This window comes from Sprattus sprattus (genome assembly GCF_963457725.1).
Source record: "Sprattus sprattus genome assembly, chromosome: 15".
Lineage (NCBI taxonomy): Eukaryota > Metazoa > Chordata > Actinopteri > Clupeiformes > Clupeidae > Sprattus > Sprattus sprattus.
The window spans coordinates 11,087,706-11,106,891 of record NC_137913.1 but is presented as its reverse complement, the minus strand read 5'-3'; the positions used below and the strand labels follow the sequence as shown (position 1 = coordinate 11,106,891).

The 19,186-nt window shown below is 44.4% G+C and overlaps 2 protein-coding genes across 2 annotated transcripts in view; one reads left to right on the top strand and one right to left on the bottom strand.

Moving 5' to 3' along the window:
- Positions 1-2,186, top strand: part of LOC308376275 (protein crumbs homolog 2-like) — a gene marked incomplete at both ends in the record, with an annotated part of 29,589 nt that extends 27,403 nt beyond the window's left edge. Inside the window, 2 exons of the mRNA XM_080852570.1 lie at positions 1,385-1,511; positions 1,965-2,186. Of these exons, the coding sequence (XP_080708696.1) occupies positions 1,385-1,511; positions 1,965-2,186 (349 nt within the window). The remainder of the gene's footprint in view (positions 1-1,384; positions 1,512-1,964) is intronic.
- Positions 2,187-6,031: 3,845 nt separating this feature from the next.
- On the bottom strand, positions 6,032-17,578 carry LOC308376274 (monocarboxylate transporter 13-like; the record flags this gene model as incomplete). The annotated part of the gene is made up of 8 exons (XM_080852569.1): positions 6,032-6,137; positions 6,247-6,412; positions 12,976-13,175; positions 13,302-13,515; positions 15,167-15,689; positions 16,102-16,358; positions 16,766-16,909; positions 17,359-17,578. The coding sequence occupies 8 exons, from the start codon at positions 17,576-17,578 to the stop codon at positions 6,032-6,034; spliced, it is 1,830 nt and encodes a 609-aa protein (XP_080708695.1).
- Positions 17,579-19,186: the final 1,608 nt, after the last annotated feature.

Below are 19,186 nucleotides of genomic sequence, written 5' to 3'. Positions count from 1 at the left end.
GATACTAATACAGTAGTGTTGCCATTGGAGACAGGATACTAATACAGTAGTGTAGCCATTGGAGACAGGATACCAATATAGTAGTGTTGCCATTGGAGACAGGATACCAATATAGTAGTGTTATCATTGGAGATAGGATACTAATACAGTAGTGTTGCCATTGGAGACCGAATACTAATACAGTAGTGTTGCCATTGGAGACAGGATACTCATACAGTAGTGTTGCCATTGGAGACAGGATACTAATACAGTAGTGTTGCCATTGGAGACCGGATACTAATACAGTAGTGTTGCCATTGGAGACTGGATACTAATACAGTAGTGTTGCCATTGGAGACAGGATACTAATACAGTAGTGTAGCCATTGGAGACAGGATACTAATACAGTAGTGTTGCCATTGGAGACAGGATACTAATACTGTAGTGTTATCATTGGAGATAGGATACTAATACAGTAGTGTTGCCATTGGAGATAGGATACTAATACTGTAGTGTTGCCATTGGAGACAGGATACTAATACTGTAGTGTTGCCATTGGACACAGGATACTAATACAGTAGTGTAGCCATTGGAGACAGGATACTAATACTGTAGTGTTGCCATTGGAGACAGGATACTAATACTGTAGTGTTATCAATGGAGATAGGATACTAATACAGTAGTGTTGCCATTGGAGATAGGATACTAATACTGTAGTGTTGCCATTGGAGACAGGATACTAATACAGTAGTGTTGCCATTGGAGACAGGATACTAATACTGTAGTGTTGCCATTGGAGACAGGATACTAATACTGTAGTGTTATCATTGGAGATAGGATACTAATACTGTAGTGTTATCATTGGAGATAGGATACTAATACAGTAGTGTTGCCATTGGAGATAGGATACTAATACTGTAGTGTTGCCATTGGACACAGGATACTAATACAGTAGTGTAGCCATTGGAGACAGGATAATAATACTGTAGTGTTGCCATTGGAGACAGGATACTAATACTGTAGTGTTATCAATGGAGATAGGATACTAATACAGTAGTGTTGCCATTGGAGATAGGATACTAATACTGTAGTGTTGCCAATGGAGACAGGATACTAATACAGTAGTGTTGCCATTGGAGACAGGATACTAATACTGTAGTGTTGCCATTGGAGACAGGATACTAATACTGTAGTGTTATCATTGGAGATAGGATACTAATACTGTAGTGTTATCATTGGAGATAGGATACTAATACAGTAGTGTTGCCATTGGAGATAGGATACTAATACTGTAGTGTTGCCATTGGAGACAGGATGCTAATACTGTAGTGTTGCCATTGGAGACAGGGTACTAATATGATGACACTGGCCTTCTCATGTTTGATTATCCTTCGCCCCGTCTTAGATGTGAATCGGAGATGAACGAGTGTGAGTCTAGTCCCTGCATGAATGGAGGCACCTGCAGGGACAGGGTCAACAACTACCTGTGCATGTGTGTGCGCGGCTTCAGCGGGAAGAACTGCGAGACCAGCGTAAGTCATGACCTCAGCCTACACCATGTGCTCATATGGGCCTGAAGAACTGAAATGAAATAGATCCCTTATGTTCATATGGGATTGCAGAACTGAAGTGAAATATATCCCTTATGTTCCTATGGGATTGCAGAACTGAAGTGAATTGAATCCCTTATGTTCATATGGGATTGCAGAACTGAAGTGAATTGAATCCTTTATGTTCATAGTGGACTGCATAAAGGAAGGGAATGGGATTCTTTATGTTCAAAAGATTGCATGGAGTCTTTTTGTTATTTAAATTGCAGTCATTATGTTCATAGGATTGAATAACTGAAGGGAATTGGATTCTTTATGTTCCTATGGAATTGCATAACTGAAGTGAATTAGAAACTTGGACTTTATAAGAGACATGTTTCATAACAACACCTCTCAACCCCTTACCCCCCCCGGCCCCCCTTACCCCCCATACAGCGTCAGCCGCAGAGGGAGCGGATGCCCTGGCTGGTTGTGGCCATCCCATTGGCATGCCTGGGCGCGGTCATCGCCGGGGTGACCATGGTGTGCCTAGCGATGACGGCGCGCAAGAAGCGCCAGTCCGAGGGCACCTACAGCCCCAGCCAGCAGGAAGTGGGCGGGGCCAGGCTGGAGATGGGCAGTGTGCTGAAGGTGCCACCCGAGGAGAGGCTCATATAGGAGGGAATGTGTGTGTGTGTGTGTGGCTGTGTGTGTATGTGTGCGAGTATGTGTGGCTGTGTGACTGTGTGTGATATGTGTGTGCGTGCATATGTGCGAGTATGTGTCTGACTGTGTGACTGTGTGTGATATGTGTGTGCGTGCATGTGTGCAAGTATGTGTGTGACTGTGTGTGTATGTGGGTGATGTGTGTGTACGTGCATGTGTACGTGTGTGTGTGTGTGTGTGTATGTGTGTGTGTGCGTGTGTTTGTGTGTGTTTGGGGGGGGGGGGGGTGGGTTCTGAGGTGGCACTAATGGGTGGGGTTGACAAGGAAATGGAGGCATGGACTCGACTATGTGCAAAGCCAGTGGACATTCTGTGTGTGTGTGTGTGGGGGGGGGGGCATTCAAAGGCATCAAGTGCAGAATTAATGGCAGGACCCTTATGGAACGGGATGACCTCTGAGGCTGGACCCTTATGGATGGAGATGACCTCTGCTACTGGACTACAGGACTGGGATACTGGGCCTATGAGACACTCGGGAAGTGTTGTTTGGAATGGGAATTTGATCCGCCTCTTGGAATAAGGGATTTGGGCTGCCTCTCTTCCTCCTTGCAAAGACACAAACACACACACACACACACACACACACACACACACACACACACACACACACACACACATACAGAAATAGCTCATCTTCATCTGGCCCAGTCTGGAGAAGGAGGCTGAGAGACAGCATCCCTCTCCCCCAGACACGTGCACCCCCACTGGGCTAACTTCCAGCAGGACAGTGCCTCTCCTGGAGCCCCTGGAGCTCCAGATGGCCTACTCTGCTGCTGCCACTTCCTGCATGAAGCCCGTCCCCTGCTGTGAGTGTGTGTGTGCGTTTGTGTATGTGTCTGTGTGTCTCCTGCTGTGAGCACCTGCTGTGTGGAGACTTCATTGTTGTCGCTGGTGGTGACGAAGAACTCAAGCAGTTAGAAGCTGGAATTATCCCTCCTGATCAAGCCAATCAGCTCACAACAAGCAGAACGTGACTGCAACACGGCCCTGTGCAACACAACCCTGTGCAACACTGTGCAACATGAGAGTAATGTGTCCCTCCAGGTGTCATGTATTTATGTGCTTTTTTGGGCTGCCTTTGTCTATATTGTCTATATCACACAGTCCTTATTCCATCGTAACAACAATATTAAGTACAGTGTAACATTCTCCCATTGCAGCAGCAGTTTGCACATACAGAAACCTAATCTTAACCACAACCCTAAGTCCAGATGTATGTCATCATAAAGTATAAGTGTGCTGTTCGTCTTTACTCCTCAATGTCTAACACTGTACATGTAGTGTAGTTACACTGTGAATAGAGCTGTGTAATGTAAAGGGGGTCCCATATTTGTGATTCACCTCTTGTCTTTTGCTTGCGTTGCCAATTTGAGCGCATGTTTTCTTAAACTGTCAATGCGAGCGCAGTCTTCAGTGTTTGTGATGCCCATAAAGGTCTATGAATTATGAAATTCATAATTCAGAAAGCTGATCATGAATGTTATTGATACTTTAAATGTTATCGATCCTTCAGACCTCTCTGCTGGTGCCATTCGCTACTACTAGTAAACTGCTGTGTCCTTGACCTTGACCTTGGTGCTCTGCATGAAGACCGCTGATGTCTTACCTGTACACTGTGTTCATTCTAACTGCTCATTCAGCTGCAGTCTTACGTGGGACATCAGTGTGTTTCAAGGACTACTTAGGACACCATACTAGATAATTTACACTGAAACGAAATGGTAGCCCACCTAAGATCCTATACAGTGAGATAACTATACATAATCATTCCTATTAGGAGCCGACCAGTTTTCAAATATATGTATAATGAGTCACCCCTGAAGACTGTAACTTTGTAAATAATTTCAGAGAAAAAGAGGAATTTCACGAATACCTCACTAAGCGAAAATATTATTTATTGATAGATTGTATAGCACTTCAGACTAAACTGTAGAAGCTGTTGATTCTTTCTATGTGCTTAAATGATGTAATGTGAAAATGCTACATTTGTGCCTTGCTAGCATACGTGTGCTGTAACTACTCCTAAAGTGAAGTCAGATATTAAGCAGACGCTTTTGACCAAAGCCACTTGGACAACCTGCATCGTTTGGGAATCAAATCCGTGGCATCTGCTTTCAAAGTGGCGAAAAGTTGTTGCGTTAGACAGTCCTTGACTCGTACATGACGAGTAGATCTTTCAGTATGTATTGCACTGCACTAAACTCTTTACACTGGATTTACTTCTCTGTAGTTCTGAAAGATGGCAATGCCACCGCTGCTGTTAAAGGCGCTCCGACAAACAAGGGTGGAGTTCTAAACTTAAAAGTTGCTTCAGCATTTCATAAACAGTTTTCTTTTGTAGAACCCCTCTGATGATGTCTTTGGAGGCCATCTTTGGTCATTTGCTTTGCAGCACTGTCTAGGTTTAGAGAGCTATAGAGCCTCCAAGTGCTTCATCAGACTTCATCAGCTGAGGGTTCTTCATAAGGAAAACATTTAAAAAAAAATTTTTAGTTTTGAAAAAAATGTGTGGAAAACAATTGACCACACTGGTGAACATTCTGTGATGACACACTTATAGAGCTCATAGTCCAGTCATCTGTGCCTCCAAGTGTTCCGCTCGGAGTGAGGCAGTGTTCATTGGACAGTAGTGCTAGAGTGGTGTTCACGGGAGACACGGTGCTTTTTTTTCCCTGTGTGCTTTGGTACTGTCCCCTGACTTGCTCTGTGGCTTCGAGCGTGTGTGTGTGTGTGTGTCTGTGTCAGTGTGTCTGTGTTAACAGCTGACATCATTTGATTCTGATTATGAGTTTGTGTTTTGTGTGTTTTATGATGGCTTTCTATCTGATGTGAATATCGTTTCCTGTAATGAAAGATTATTCTATTGACCAATGTACACTGAGTGTGTAGATATTATTAGTGTTATTCCTGTAAGTTTCTATGTTATTGTGCAGCTGCGAATGTTCCAAACACACAGCATACTGTCAGGCAAACCCACAAGAAGCTTAATAAAGCAACGTTATTATTTGTAAATCGAAACTGTTTTTTTGTCCTGCACTGCAAGTTCTGAATATTATATCAAATTGAATGATGGAGGCATGAAACCGAGTTTTGTTTGGATGTTTAAGGAGTGACTCGGTCTTTGATGTGGGGCAGGGTACCAAGAAGTTCCCCTACGCACGGAATACTTTGGCCAGTTTGTCAGAATGCCATGGGAGCTCTTCAAAGCGCTGTACGAAACACTGACAAATGTTAAAAGAAAACATTGCTGAGCAATGCAAGGGTGCGTGGAACCGACACACATCTATCCAAACATGGTCTCTCCTCCCTTATCTGATGTATGATGACAGGGACGTGCACAGGAATTTTGAAGGGCCTTTGGTCTGCCCTGGAAAAAAGGGGCAACACGTTCATTTTTGTAACCGCCACCGCCACGCCCCCTCCCCTGCGCGCATATTCTGCCTATATCACTTGAAACTATCAGCACATATTACGCAATTTTTCAAATCTAGGCATACATGAAATTCTGCAGCCGTTATACTGTTTTAAAAAAATTAAGAATTCCTTTGGAGGGGAAACTTGAGTCGAGGAGGGCAGCCGGGCAGTTGGGTCCTGGGCAACCTAAGCCCCCTCCTGTGCACATCCCTGTATGATGACATATTGTTCCAGTGTCTCTGTATGAATCTGCACCAGAATGGCATAATATGATGGCATAATATGAAGTTCTTATCATCTCCTCTTGCAAACACATACCCACACACACTCACACACTCGATATTTCAGGCTGTGTCTTTATGTGTCCTTGAGAGGCGGAGAGATCAGTCCAGATCAGAGGATGAGTTTCTGAACACGTCCCAGTCCACAGACTTGAAGCAGTCTTGCAGTCTAACTGTCCGTATCACCCGCTCCTTCCACTTCAACTTCCTGTTTGTAAACAGGAAGCAGCAGCACAGAGGCATGATCTGCTTTTTTTTTTTTTTTTACTACAGCCGCCATTAAAAAGGCCCACCAACGCCTTCGCTTCCTCAGTCACCTGAGCCGTTTGGACAGGTGTGCTGTGGAGTCCACCCACACAGGATGTGCTTCTTCCAGGTGTGGCAGCTGCTCAGTGCAGTGCAAGAGAGACCTACACGGGGCAGTTAAAGCTGCTCGCAGGATGGTCGGCGCACGGCTTGGATGGCTGCCCTGTTCAGTTTCTTCTGTGGGAGGAGAGGCAGGAATGTCAGCACACACAGAGCTGCACGCAGCCCACACACCTCGCTAATGGCCAACCACACGCACACACACACACACACACACAAACACACACACACACACACACACACAAACACACACACACACACAACCACACACACAGAACCACACACACACACACAACCACACACACCCGCAGCCACGCACACACACACGGGAACACACATTTTATTTATTTAAAGCATATTAGTTGGAGGTGCAGAGATGGATGCAGAATAAAATGAAGAAACAGGACAAATCTGTGCAGTGGTCTGAGACAAGGGATCCCATTAGGAACACTAAAGCTAACGCTGATGCTAACACCAACACCATTTAACATATCATTCATATCATAGAGGGGGGGGGGGGGGGGGGGGGGTGCAGGCTGAGAGGTGCCAAGCACGAGATAAGGGAACCTGAATGTTCCACGTTAGGCCCGGATAGAGACTGAACAGAGGCACTCCAGAACTCAGCCCGAGAGGCAGGATGCAGGAACATGTGTGGGTCAGACAGAGGGCAAAGACCCAGACCTATCATGGATTAGAAGGAGCACTGATAATCAGCGTTAGTTGCAGAAAGAATTCTATGTTACAGAAAGGCTTTAAACACAGCTGTTATGTTACAAAAAGGCTATAAACACAGCTTCTATGACTTCTACTGAAGTGAAGTAACAAGATAAATGCAGAGCTCAAGTTCAAGCTCAAACTCAAATTGAAATTAAACTGTTGAGCTAGCTAGCATGGTGTGAGGAGAGTATTGGGCAACTCAAATTACGACATGGCTTGGTAATGCAAGTTAGTTTCCTAGCTATCACATTATTAATGTCTTAATTTCCTTTTATTGTAATTAGTAAAACTAGTGCAGTGCCCTTAGGAATTATGCATTCTGTAGTGTTAGCAGACGTCGGTGTAGCTGTTGGGTAGTGTAATAGCAAGACATATTTGCACTCCACATAGGTACAGGTTACACTGAAGTATTATTGTGATGCATGTTTCCTTTTCATTAAGAAATGTTTTAATGTTGTATAGCCTTTTTGGAGATACACCAACAAATAAAGTTTGAGATTATGTATGGATGCATAAAACATAGGTCCCTAACTTTCAAAGAATACGTCCCTATGCAACTTTCAAAATGAATCAGTTCAACGCACGTCAATAGGCTAACTAATTTATATAGGCAATTTTAGGCCCAAATCGCTGGTCTACGTCACAATGGATTGGCTCCCGTTGAAATGCATTGGGTTTAGAAATCGCGTCGCTCATAACGGTGACATGGGTTTGCACCATACGGCAAACGAAAATATACAAATATCTCACGAACTATGAATTCAGAAATCTTTAAAATCAAGGAGGCACAGGTTCATGACATGCGTAAGCTACATGCGAAATCTCATAACTAACGTAACTACCGTCAGGGAGATACGCCTTTCACAGACAGACAGACATACAGTGTCACAGTTACATTTCAACCATGCTTATGAAATGAGTTTGCCAAGTTGTAAGTCGAATAAGTGCAGAAATGTACTGTAAAAATACGCTATACTAAAAAACAATATGAATATTTTGATGGATTATTATTCCCTGTCTGTTAGATGACTGTACAACTCTAGACATTACTTTGAAACTTAATATAAAGAAGCTTAAAAATAAATGAATACATAAAATCAATCACTGTCTTAAGATTACCTGAGCAAAAGTCTGTATCTGTTCACCAAGAAGAATTTGAATGCGGACCTCCTTATAGTATCCAACGCTATTCTGAACTGTTAGATGACTGTACAACTCTAGACATTTCTTTGAAACTTAATATAAAGAAGCTAACTAACGTAACTACCGTCAGGGAGATACGCCCTAGACTGACACACTGACTGACACACAGAGATTTCTGGATTTATAGATAGATGACCATGCTTATTAATTAATTCATGTTAATATTCTTTCCTACTTTAGTGCCAGCCTAAAACCACCGTTCCTATATTTGATTCTGATCAGAATCAGAAATCAGAATCAGAAATCAGAATCAGAAATCAGAATCAGAAACAGATTTATTGTCACGTAGGTATGCGCCTCCTTGAAATTTGTTCTGGTGCAAACATAAAAACACAAACATACACACACAATAAGTAATTACTACTACATAGCATAAAAACATGGGAACACACTAAGTACTAGACATAACATAAGTACTACAGAACACAGTATGGAAACAGATAAATAGAGTGTATATAAAGAAGTAAAGTAAGGGGTAAAATGCAAACGAAAGCAGTGCAGGTGTGCAAAAGTGAATGTGCAATGTGCAATGTAAAGGAGTGAAATGTGAGTTATCATAACTCAGACTTGGGGAGTGGTGGAGGGGCAAGAGTCCAAGACAGGTGGGGGACCTGGGCCTTGTTGATGAGACAAGCAGCAGTGGGGAAAAAGCTCTTTTTGTGGCGTGAGGTTTTGGTCCTGATGGACCGCAGCCTCCTGCCGGAGGGGAGAACCTCGAAGAGTTTATGACCCGGGTGGGAGGGATCGGCCGCAATCTTACCTGCCCGCCTCAGGGTCCTAGAGGCAAACAGGTCCTGTAAAGATGGCAGATTGCAGCCAATCACCTTCTCAGCAGTGCGGATGATACGCTGCAGTCTGCCCTTGTCGTTGGCAGTGGCAGCAGCGTACCAGGTGGTGATGGAGGAGGAGAGGATGGACTCGATGATGCAGGTGTAGAAGTGCACCATCACTGTCTTTGGCAGGTTGAACTTCCTCAGCTGCCGCAGGAAGTACATCCTCTGTTGTGCTTTTTTGGTGAGGGAGCTGATGTTCAGCTCCCACTTGAGGTCCTGGGAGATGATGGAGCCCAGGAAGCGGAAGGACTCTGCAGTGTGGACTGGGGAGTCTTCCAGGGTGATTGGGGTGGGTGGGGCTGCGTTCCTTCTAAAGTCAACAACCATCTCCACTGTTTTCAGAGCATTAAGCTCCAGGTTGTTCTGACCACATCAGGTCACCAGATGGTCAATCTCCCACCTGTAAGCAGACTCGTCCCCACCAGAGATGAGTCCAATGAGGGTGGTGTCGTCCGCGAACACAGGAGAGTGCAACAGAAAGGGTTTAGTGTAATCAGGTGTAGCTTTGCACACTGCCACATTCAGAGCAGAGGGTTGTCGGTGCAAATTATATCAATCATAGGACTACTCTTTACTACTGTTAGATTAAGGTGATTTTCATATATCAGACTGCAATGTAACATAAGAGACTACATCTCAAATAACCCCCATTCTTAGTTTGCATCGTTTGCCATAGCCCCGTTCAAGCCAGACTTCCCCTGTACACCCCCACCCCCTCCCCTCACATTATGACTTGTTATTTCTACACTATAAATGTCTGTACTTTTCTGTAATGTATGAAATTAGACGAATCCAGAAGAGCGTTTTCTGGTAGCACATGTGCCTTCTGCATGCTCGTGCTATGTCGAGCTGAACGTGGCTTGTGTCTGAATAAACGCATTCTTTCGCTGAACCGTCTAGATACAAGTCTCTTACTCTGAACAAGCTAACTTGAACCAAGCGTGGGCCTACAATGAATTTGCCAAAGAAAAGAAGATTATTTCACTACTCTATGTCTATTTATCATTTTGATTCAAATGTAGGTATTTGTGTGTAGAAATATTTGTATAATCTTATGTGCCGCACACGCTTGTACATCCATGACAATCCTAAAAACCCCCACATTACAAATCTCAGATTAACCCTGAAAACACAAAGCCCCCCCCCCCCCACATTACAAATCTAATTTTAATCCTAAAACCACATACCCCCCCCACCCCCACACACACATTACAAATCTCATTTTGAGATACCCACCGTGGGCACATCATCAATACTAACCAATCACAGGCTTAGCTGCATAAGTACCAACCTACTTAGTAGTAGTAAATAGCTGAACAAGCATAATTTTGTAGTAACCAATGATAGACTACTTATAACATATATCCAATAGGCCTGACAGATTAAGAACACTAAGGGCCCTGGGTCTACACCTGTTCAAAGGGCCCCCTCAAAATGATCACGCAATATTCATTCAATCTAGGAAAAGCAGCCATTTAGTAGTAACCAATGATAGACTACTTATAACATATATCCAATAAGCCACAAGCAGGGCCGGATTAAAAACACTAAGGGCCTGGGGGCTACACCTCAAAATGATCATGCAATATTCATACAATCTAGGAAAGGCAGCAATTTGCAACCACTTATATTGCCCCTTATACATGCGTCAATGAAATGGTACATCTTCACTCTCCCGCCCATAAGACCCATCACATGCACACTTAGCTTAGCAGCATTTAATCAAACACAACTCCGCTCCACCATTTAGGAGCGACTGCTTGCCGGGTTGGTTGAGGCGCATTGTGCTGGTAGCTTTCGTAATGTCTGCACAGGCCTACTCGTGAGGATGGTGCTTTAACATGTGTGGTACTGCCCCAAAATGCCATAGGACTTAGATCACAGTGAAGTAATAAAGTTTAATTTAAACTGTTGAGGAAGTAGCAAGGGGGTCTAAATACACTGTACAAGTGCACAAGTTATAACTTTTCATGATCTCAACTTATGCATTTTTAACTACAGCGACCTATCTCATTTACCTCGCAATCCTTTTTTTCCAAGGCTTGGAGTATTTAAAGCGGCATGTTGACTTGAACTGCAATTTGTAATAGATGCAAATTCCTTTTTCTTTTTTTTTTACACTTTATTTTTACAGGAAAGTAAACAAACAAAGAAATGGACAAACAAAAAGCCGTAAACAAAAAACTTGACAACAGTGAACATGCTGGATTGCATTGATTCCACAGATTGATCCTGAGACATACACATTTTTCAAACATCGTCCTGTCATTGACATTTAAATAGAGTCCATTTCACCCATTTCTCTTCACATTGTTCTGCCTGTACTCTTAATCTATGTGTTTACTGTTCCAACACATACACATCTTACTCACAATGTTCAGCAATTCATCTTGAGTTGGGGGGCCTGGTTAATACCATTTACAGGCCGCTATCAAGATTTTGAACAAGTATCTGTATGATCTTGACACAATATTTCCAGTCATATTACCAAAATACAATACCTCATAACCCGGGATGTCGGCCAAAATCAAGCGCACATCCTCCCAAAACTGAACAATACCTAGGCAAAGCCAGAAGACATGAGCATGATCTACATTTACAGCTCCTCATTCAACATGGTGGTGATAATGACACAAATATGCTCCTAAGTTTGCGGTTGACAAAGAATATTATTATATTCTTCAAACAGTGCATGTTGAGTATGCGATAATGCAGTTGATTGCTGAGTTCTCCATATATCTAGCCAGTCCTCCTCAGAAATAATCACACCCAACTCTTTTTTCCATTTCTGCTTGACCTATAGGGTTGAATTTCCTTTACTCTCCATTAATTGCTGATGCAGATATAAATTCTGTATCTCCCTGAGTTATATGTTCCTATTACTATTTGGTTTTACCTCCCTCTCAAAGTACTCCCTTTGTTACAAATATCTGAACTGATCCTGGTTATATAATGCAAACTAAACATCTGCTGAAATGACCATCTTTTGTTACTGTACACAATGCTGTTATTCGACTTAGTATCCAATGTTTGAATCTCTGCAAATACATTTTCAACGCATCATCACTATCTTGTATTGTATATGTGCATTCTGAATCTGCAGGGTGACATTATCTTTCAACAAATCCCCTGAAATGGTGACGCTGGCGCATGAAACTGTCTTCGGCTGTCAATAAATCAAGGGATCGTCAAAAAATCAAGGGATCTACCACATAGCCTACCTACTTTCCAAAGGAAGTTTTCCATCTTTTGGACCTTCTAGAACTGGACTGGAACAACTACTGATACATTTTTTGAATCTTTGAGGTAAACAAATGGTTTACTTGAATTATCGTCTTAAATAATAATAATACAACTTAAGAAAAACATTATTGCTTGCTCGGTCACACACAAACAAAAACTACAGGATAATCTGTTATTAAAGAGGTAGAAATCTGAGAGCTCCTTTAAACATAACTGGGATTTAGGACGGGAAGGTAATTCTCCAACTAATTCGGGGGAAGACGCCATTGGCTGAGGTATGTTCAGGCATATCAATGTAATGCATTTCCCGAGTGTGCCCTGCGCTACTCCTTTGGAAGACAGAAAGAGTGGACGGATAATCAAGTCTCCGCAAGCGGGACGGCTGAAGTTATAGTAAAGGCATACATGGTTTTGCATCTTGCTACCTGCTGATATTCAGAAATAGAGGACTGTCTTGAAATGATTGTCCCTGTCACTGACGCAAAGATATACAAGCACAGTGCTGGCCAGGATGTTCAACATCAGCTGTTGCCAAACAATGATGGAGAAAAAGAGGCCCACATGTGTGGTCTTCGCCCTTTTGCCTTTTCCATTACGAGGTAAAATACTAGCGCAAGCTGCCGTTGCCCCTAGTACCTAGTGACCTAGTCCAGTCAGGTGATTTTCAGTCAGTCTCTGTCCCACCAATCGCCACCGAGTCCTGGCTTGTCTCAGTGCAGGGGTCTGGATCCGAGTCCTGGCTTGTCTCAGTACAGGGGTCTGGATCCGAGTCCTGGCTTGTCTCAGTACAGGGGTCTGGATCCGAGTCCTGGCTTGTCTCAGTGCAGGGGTCTAGATCCGAGTCCTGGCTTGTCTCAGTGCAGGGGTCTAGATCCGAGTCCTGGCTTGTCTCAGTGCAAGGGTCTGGATCCGGGATGAGCGAGAGGCTCTACTTGTCCAGACAGGACTCCGCGTTGGATTAGTTTGACTGAAGAGCCCCCTTGTTTAACTGGAGAACCCCCTCGTCTGACTGGAGGGCCCCCTCGTCTGACTGGAGAGCCCCCTCTTCTGACTGGAGAGCCCCCTCGTCTGACTGGAGAGCCCCCTCTGCGTCGCTGGGGGTGTTAGGGGAGGTGCTGGAGCAGAAGCCGGGCAGGGTTGCCGTGACTGCGGAGCCCAGTAGGAGGAAGCCCCCGGCCACGACAAAGGAGGCAGAGTAGGAACCGGTACGGTCCTTCAACCAGCCTGGGACAGAAAGAGGTTAAAGGTCAGCTAAAAGACAGTCATGTTAATGCACAATTCGATGCTCAATACAAATGTCTAGGCAGGATTAGTTTAAACTCTTCAGTTTTGGTGGTCAATTGCTGTGAAATGTAATTGCTTTGTCGCAATCGTATTGTATCCTTGCTTCATTACATGGCATGGAAAGTTCCTCTTTAACAGCTATCAACATTTCTAATGGCACCACTTGGTCGTGTCGAAGAAAATCCATACACAATCCAAAGTCATCAGGTTGTGCATTTGCCATTGTCTTTTCGAGTCATCTCCCCTCCGTGCAAGGCATCTATAACACTAGATGCCTGAGGAAAGCACAAAAGATTTTAAAGGACAGCAGCCACCCAGGCTATGGACTATTCTCATTGCTGCCGTCTGGTAGACGCTACCGGAGCATCCGAACACGGACTACCAGACTCACAAACAGATTTTTTCCCCCTGGCTGTAAGGCTTCTGAATCAGAAACACTGACACACTGAACAGTCGCCACCTCCACCTACTCCCTGCTCCCCAACTCATACAATTCACTTCCTAGAGATATTTGCACAATTTTAAAAACGTTTTAACTTATTCTTAGCATGCCTCAATTCACACTTAAACTGCTGCTAGCCCTTCTACTGTACTCTTAATTGTTGAATGTTAATGTTATGTTATATGTTATATTGTTAAAATGTCATAGTGTTACAGAGCTATATGTTGTTCTTTAAATTGTTGTATGTTATTGTTACATTTTATATGTTTTATTGTCATAGTGTTAAAGAGTTTTATGTAATTTTTTTGGTATATGTTATATGTATGACGTCTACTGCGTAGATGAATGATGCTTGCCAAGTCAAAAGAATTTTGCTGTGCTGAAGCAATTCGGTACATGCAATAATAAACACACTTTGACTTTGACTTTGAGTCTCTGATTTTCATGGATCATGGATCGTGGATCATTTATAGTTCTTCTTCAACGCACCCTACGTGTGGCGAATGATTCTGTTCCATTCCTGTATTCTCTCCACTGATCAACACAAAAATGAACTTTGTTACATCTTCTAGGAGTTTCTCACTGCCTATTGGTGGTAGAAATGGCCATTGACTTTTCTTCCTGGTCTTTTCTAACAGACCTTAGGTAAGGCTTTAGGTAAGGCTGCATTCTCCGATGTGTGTCGAACATTAGCAGTGTTTTCCTAAAATATTTCCAGCTACTTCTTCTGCTTCTGCTATCAAGCAGCAGGTCATAGGCAGTTGAGCTTTCTGATAAAACCAAGTGTTATCATTTTTCATCAGCAAATAACATCTCCAAGATCAGCTACTTGGATGAGGACTGTTCCCTTAAGGAACATTGCTTCACCTGTGAAAGGGGGCTGTCATTTGAACATTCAAGTCGATTCAAATCATGCTTCATTGTGAAATCTGGCAACATCTTGCAGATATACAGCTGCCTTTAGAAGGACTCAGTGAGGCCAAGTAGGTTTGAGAATTAGGAAATGAAGGAAGCCCTCATGGCACAGGACCTGGTACTAGCAGCGCTGCCAACACGCAACAGCAGAGACAGAAATGAGAACTTCCTGTCAAGCAACAGGCTCACATTAACGCCACATAGACTGACACCAGCGCATGACCCCATGCTCACCTGACAAGGGGGCGCCCAACAGTCCCCCGACGCTCTGAAGGAACTGCAGCAGCCCCAGTGCCCCCAGTATGCGCTCCATGCCCGCGATCTCGGGCATCACAGCGAACACCAGCGGCGTCATGGCGCCGGCGCACAGTCCCTGCGCCAGGCTCACCGTCAGAAGCCCCGCGTAGCCGCCCAGCGTGCCCAGCGGCACCGCCAGCAGGAACACCCCCAGGAGAAGCGCCCACAAGCTCAGCATGTGCACCAGCCGCAGGTGGGCCCGGTCCGACACCCAGCTCGAGAGCAAGCGGCCCACGATGTCCGTCACGCCGGTGGTCGAGATGACGAGGGCTGCCTGGTACTCGGAGAAGCCGGCGTGGCGGCTGTGCGCAACTAAGTGTGCGTAGGGGACGAAGTAGCCGGCATTGAAGAAGGTGACGGCTAGGCTGTAGGTGAGGAAGGGTCGCTGCCGAAGCAGGGGGAGCTCAAAATAGACAGACACGTGGGAGAGCAGCGTGGAGCAGGACGAGTCCTTCAGAGTCTGAAATGAGGACAGGGGGGACAGAGGACAGGGTGAGAATAAAATACACTGAGCTAGAAAATAAAAACAAACGTACCCTGTAATACATAAGCTTTTATAGAACAGTCTTCTTTGTAATACCTTCAGAATTCCAAAACTGTTCACATAGCAACATATTGTAACCAGCCTTCTTCTTTTTGATACCTTCAGAATTCCAAAACTGCTTACATAGCAACACATTGTCACCAGCATTCTTTCTTTGTGATACCTTCGGAATTACATAACTGTTTACATAGCAACATATTGTCACCAGCATTCTTCTTTTGTGATACATTCAGAATTCTAAAACTGCTTACATAGCAACATATTGTCACCAGCATTCTTTCTTTGTGATACCTTCAGAATAACACATTGTTACCAGCATTGTGGTTACCTTGTCCACTGCCTTGGTGGCGGTGATGGGCCGTAGGACGGCTCCGCAGGCCACCATGTTGAGGCTGAGACCCCCGAGGATGAGCAGGGCCCCCTGCCAGGCGTACACCTCCACCAGGAGCTGGAAGAGCGGTGAGAAGGCGAAGGAGGAGAAGCCCACGCCGGTGAAGCCCACCGACAAGGCCAGCAAGCGCCGACGCGTGAAGTACTGCATCACCGACGCCAGGGTGGGCATAAAGACGAAAGCCCATCCCACGCCTGAAGGGGGCGTGAGGAGAGGGAGGGAGACAGGGAGAGAGCGAGGGAGTAAGAGAGAGGGTAAGACAGAGCGATAGAGGGAGACAGTGTGAGAGAGAGTAGAGTGATGGACAGAGGACGACAGGGTGAGGAAGAGGGGGACAGACGGAGGAGACAGTAAGAGAGAGAGGGAGGGATCATCAGAGTGAACAATACAAAATTGAAAAATAAATATCCATGTATGTGTGTGTGTGTGTGTGTGCCTGAGATGAAGCCTGAGGGAAGGTACAGGTGTGTGTGTGTGTGTGTGTGTGTGTGTGCGTGCGTGCGTGTACCTGAGATGAAGCCCATGGTAAGGTACAGGTGTGTGTGAGTGTGTGAGTGAGTAAGTGAGTGTGTATGTGTGTGTGTGTGTGTCGTGCGTGTACCTGAGATGAAGCCCATGGTAAGGTACAGGTGTGTGAGTGAGGTGGCTTGAGAGGCCAGTATGAGACCCAGTCCTGACAAGAAGCCACCAACCATCACCACAGGACGTGTTCCATACATGTTACTCAGGGCTGTGGCAAGAGGACCTACACACACACACACACACACACACACACACACACACACACACACACACACACACACACACACACACACACACACACACACACACACACACACACACACACACACACACAGTGATTCACTCCCATCGGTGTATGATATACTATTATATCCTGATGTCATGATATAATATAGTAATTTTCATGACAACTTGCACGTGCATATGGTCCCTCATTCAAACACTAGCACTCATTCACATACATGCAAACTGAATGAATCTAAAAACATAAATCCACTCGCGTGCCTGCATGCAAACGCACATACACACACACACACAATTCTCGTGCAGTAGACAGGGTTACACACACCAAGCACTTAAACACACATATACACTTATACACACACACACTTGAACACATACATAAGCGTACACACACACACACACACATGCATAAGTACACACACCACTTACCGAACAGCTGCTGCATGGCCAGCCCAATGGAGGTGATCCAGGACACGGCCTGGGCGCTCTCGTCAAAGTACCGCACAAACTCCACGAAAAACACGCCCAGGCTGCGGATGAGACCGAACACCAGCGCTGACTCCACGAACAGCGCCCCAACCACCACCCAGCCCCAACCCCCCTCCGGAGGGTGCGCCCCGTCCTGGCCCTGGGCCTGGCTCCTCACCATGGCTGCTTGACAGAGGGGCAGAGAGGGGGGATGGGGAGCCGAAGACAGAAGGAAGGGACAAAGATAAGATAAAATAAGATAAACTTTTATTAATCCCGTTAGGGAAATCGAGGTGTCATAGCAGCAAGATTTATGAAGTGAATAGGAATCAGACATACTACAGAAATAAGATAGGAATCATACAAACAACAAAAATAAAAACAGTTATTAATAATAAAAGTGGGTTCAGGCCTCTTAATGTGGTTTGTATGGCATTTGGTGTTTTTTTGCCACAATTAGAAGATAAAGAATATTGTTAAAATGATGAAATATTGCTAAAATGATGAAATATTGCTGATGGTTTTTTTTCACTGGCAAGATGGCACCACGGATTGCTGGGTATGTGTGTTGGCTTTTCACAGCTGCCTCTTGGCCATCGTCCGTTTCTCTGCACATTCTAGTGAGTGGTGAGCGCTCTCTCAGGGCTCTCTCAAGGCTCTCAAGGCTCTCTTTAGGCAGTGCAGTGATGTGCAAAAGCAAAGTGAAATGTGCCAGTGTGTGGTGTGGAGAATGGGTGATAATAAGAAATTACTAAGTCTATAGACCCAGCTCCAGCGTACATTTAAAATAACCTTTTTCTATAATTTAGTTTACTTGAGGTTCACTTGAATGTACTAAATTATGTATAAAAAAAAGGATTATATAGATTATTGTTGCATTGTTGTGGTGCTAACACACTGTGTAGTGCCTGGCCAAAGAAAATGAACCATCTGGTACCGCTACTGTCACGTCTACACTGACCCCACTACATTGACGTATGACAACATCCAAAACACATACTTTGCTCTGGTGGGTCCCCTTCTTGAAGTTCCAAGCATTCGACTGTGAATGAAACACCAGTGAATGCTTTAAAAACAAACAAAAAAGAACAGAAGGAAAACTGTGATAATGTGCATAATTTCATTAGTAACTGTTGTAACTTACTCTCAGATTCGTCGTCCGGTGAAGCCATAGAGTTTCCCACAGGAGGCAATTGTGGGGTTTGCTTCACCGTTGCCTATTGATGATTAATCAGTGTTGCGCAATGCATACATAGTTTTATGCCAATAGTTCAATACTTAACTCTTAAGGTTAAGAGTTCAGTGCAGTAGTCAAAGGTAATAACCTTATCTTCATTTCTGATACCATCTCTGTTCATTACAATCTCTTCACCTCTCACCCCTCTAGTGAAAGTGTCTGTATTGTATACCTAAAGACATGTGTACATACACACACACACACACACACACCACACACACACACTCACTCATTCACTCATTCACTCACACTGTCTCTCACTCACTCACTCACACACACACACTCTCTCACTCGCACACACACTCTCACACACACACACACACACACACACACACTCACTCGCTCACTGAAACACTCAATGTCTCGCACACTCACTCACTCACACACACACACACACACACACACACACACACACACACACACCTGTTTGAACTCCTCTGAGCGGAGAGTTGGCACTTAGGTCTTGTAAAGGACACTTCAGCTATGTATTTTTCATTTTTCTGAACTATATACTTTATAAGATATTAAAGAAAAACTAATTTTCCTTTCCAT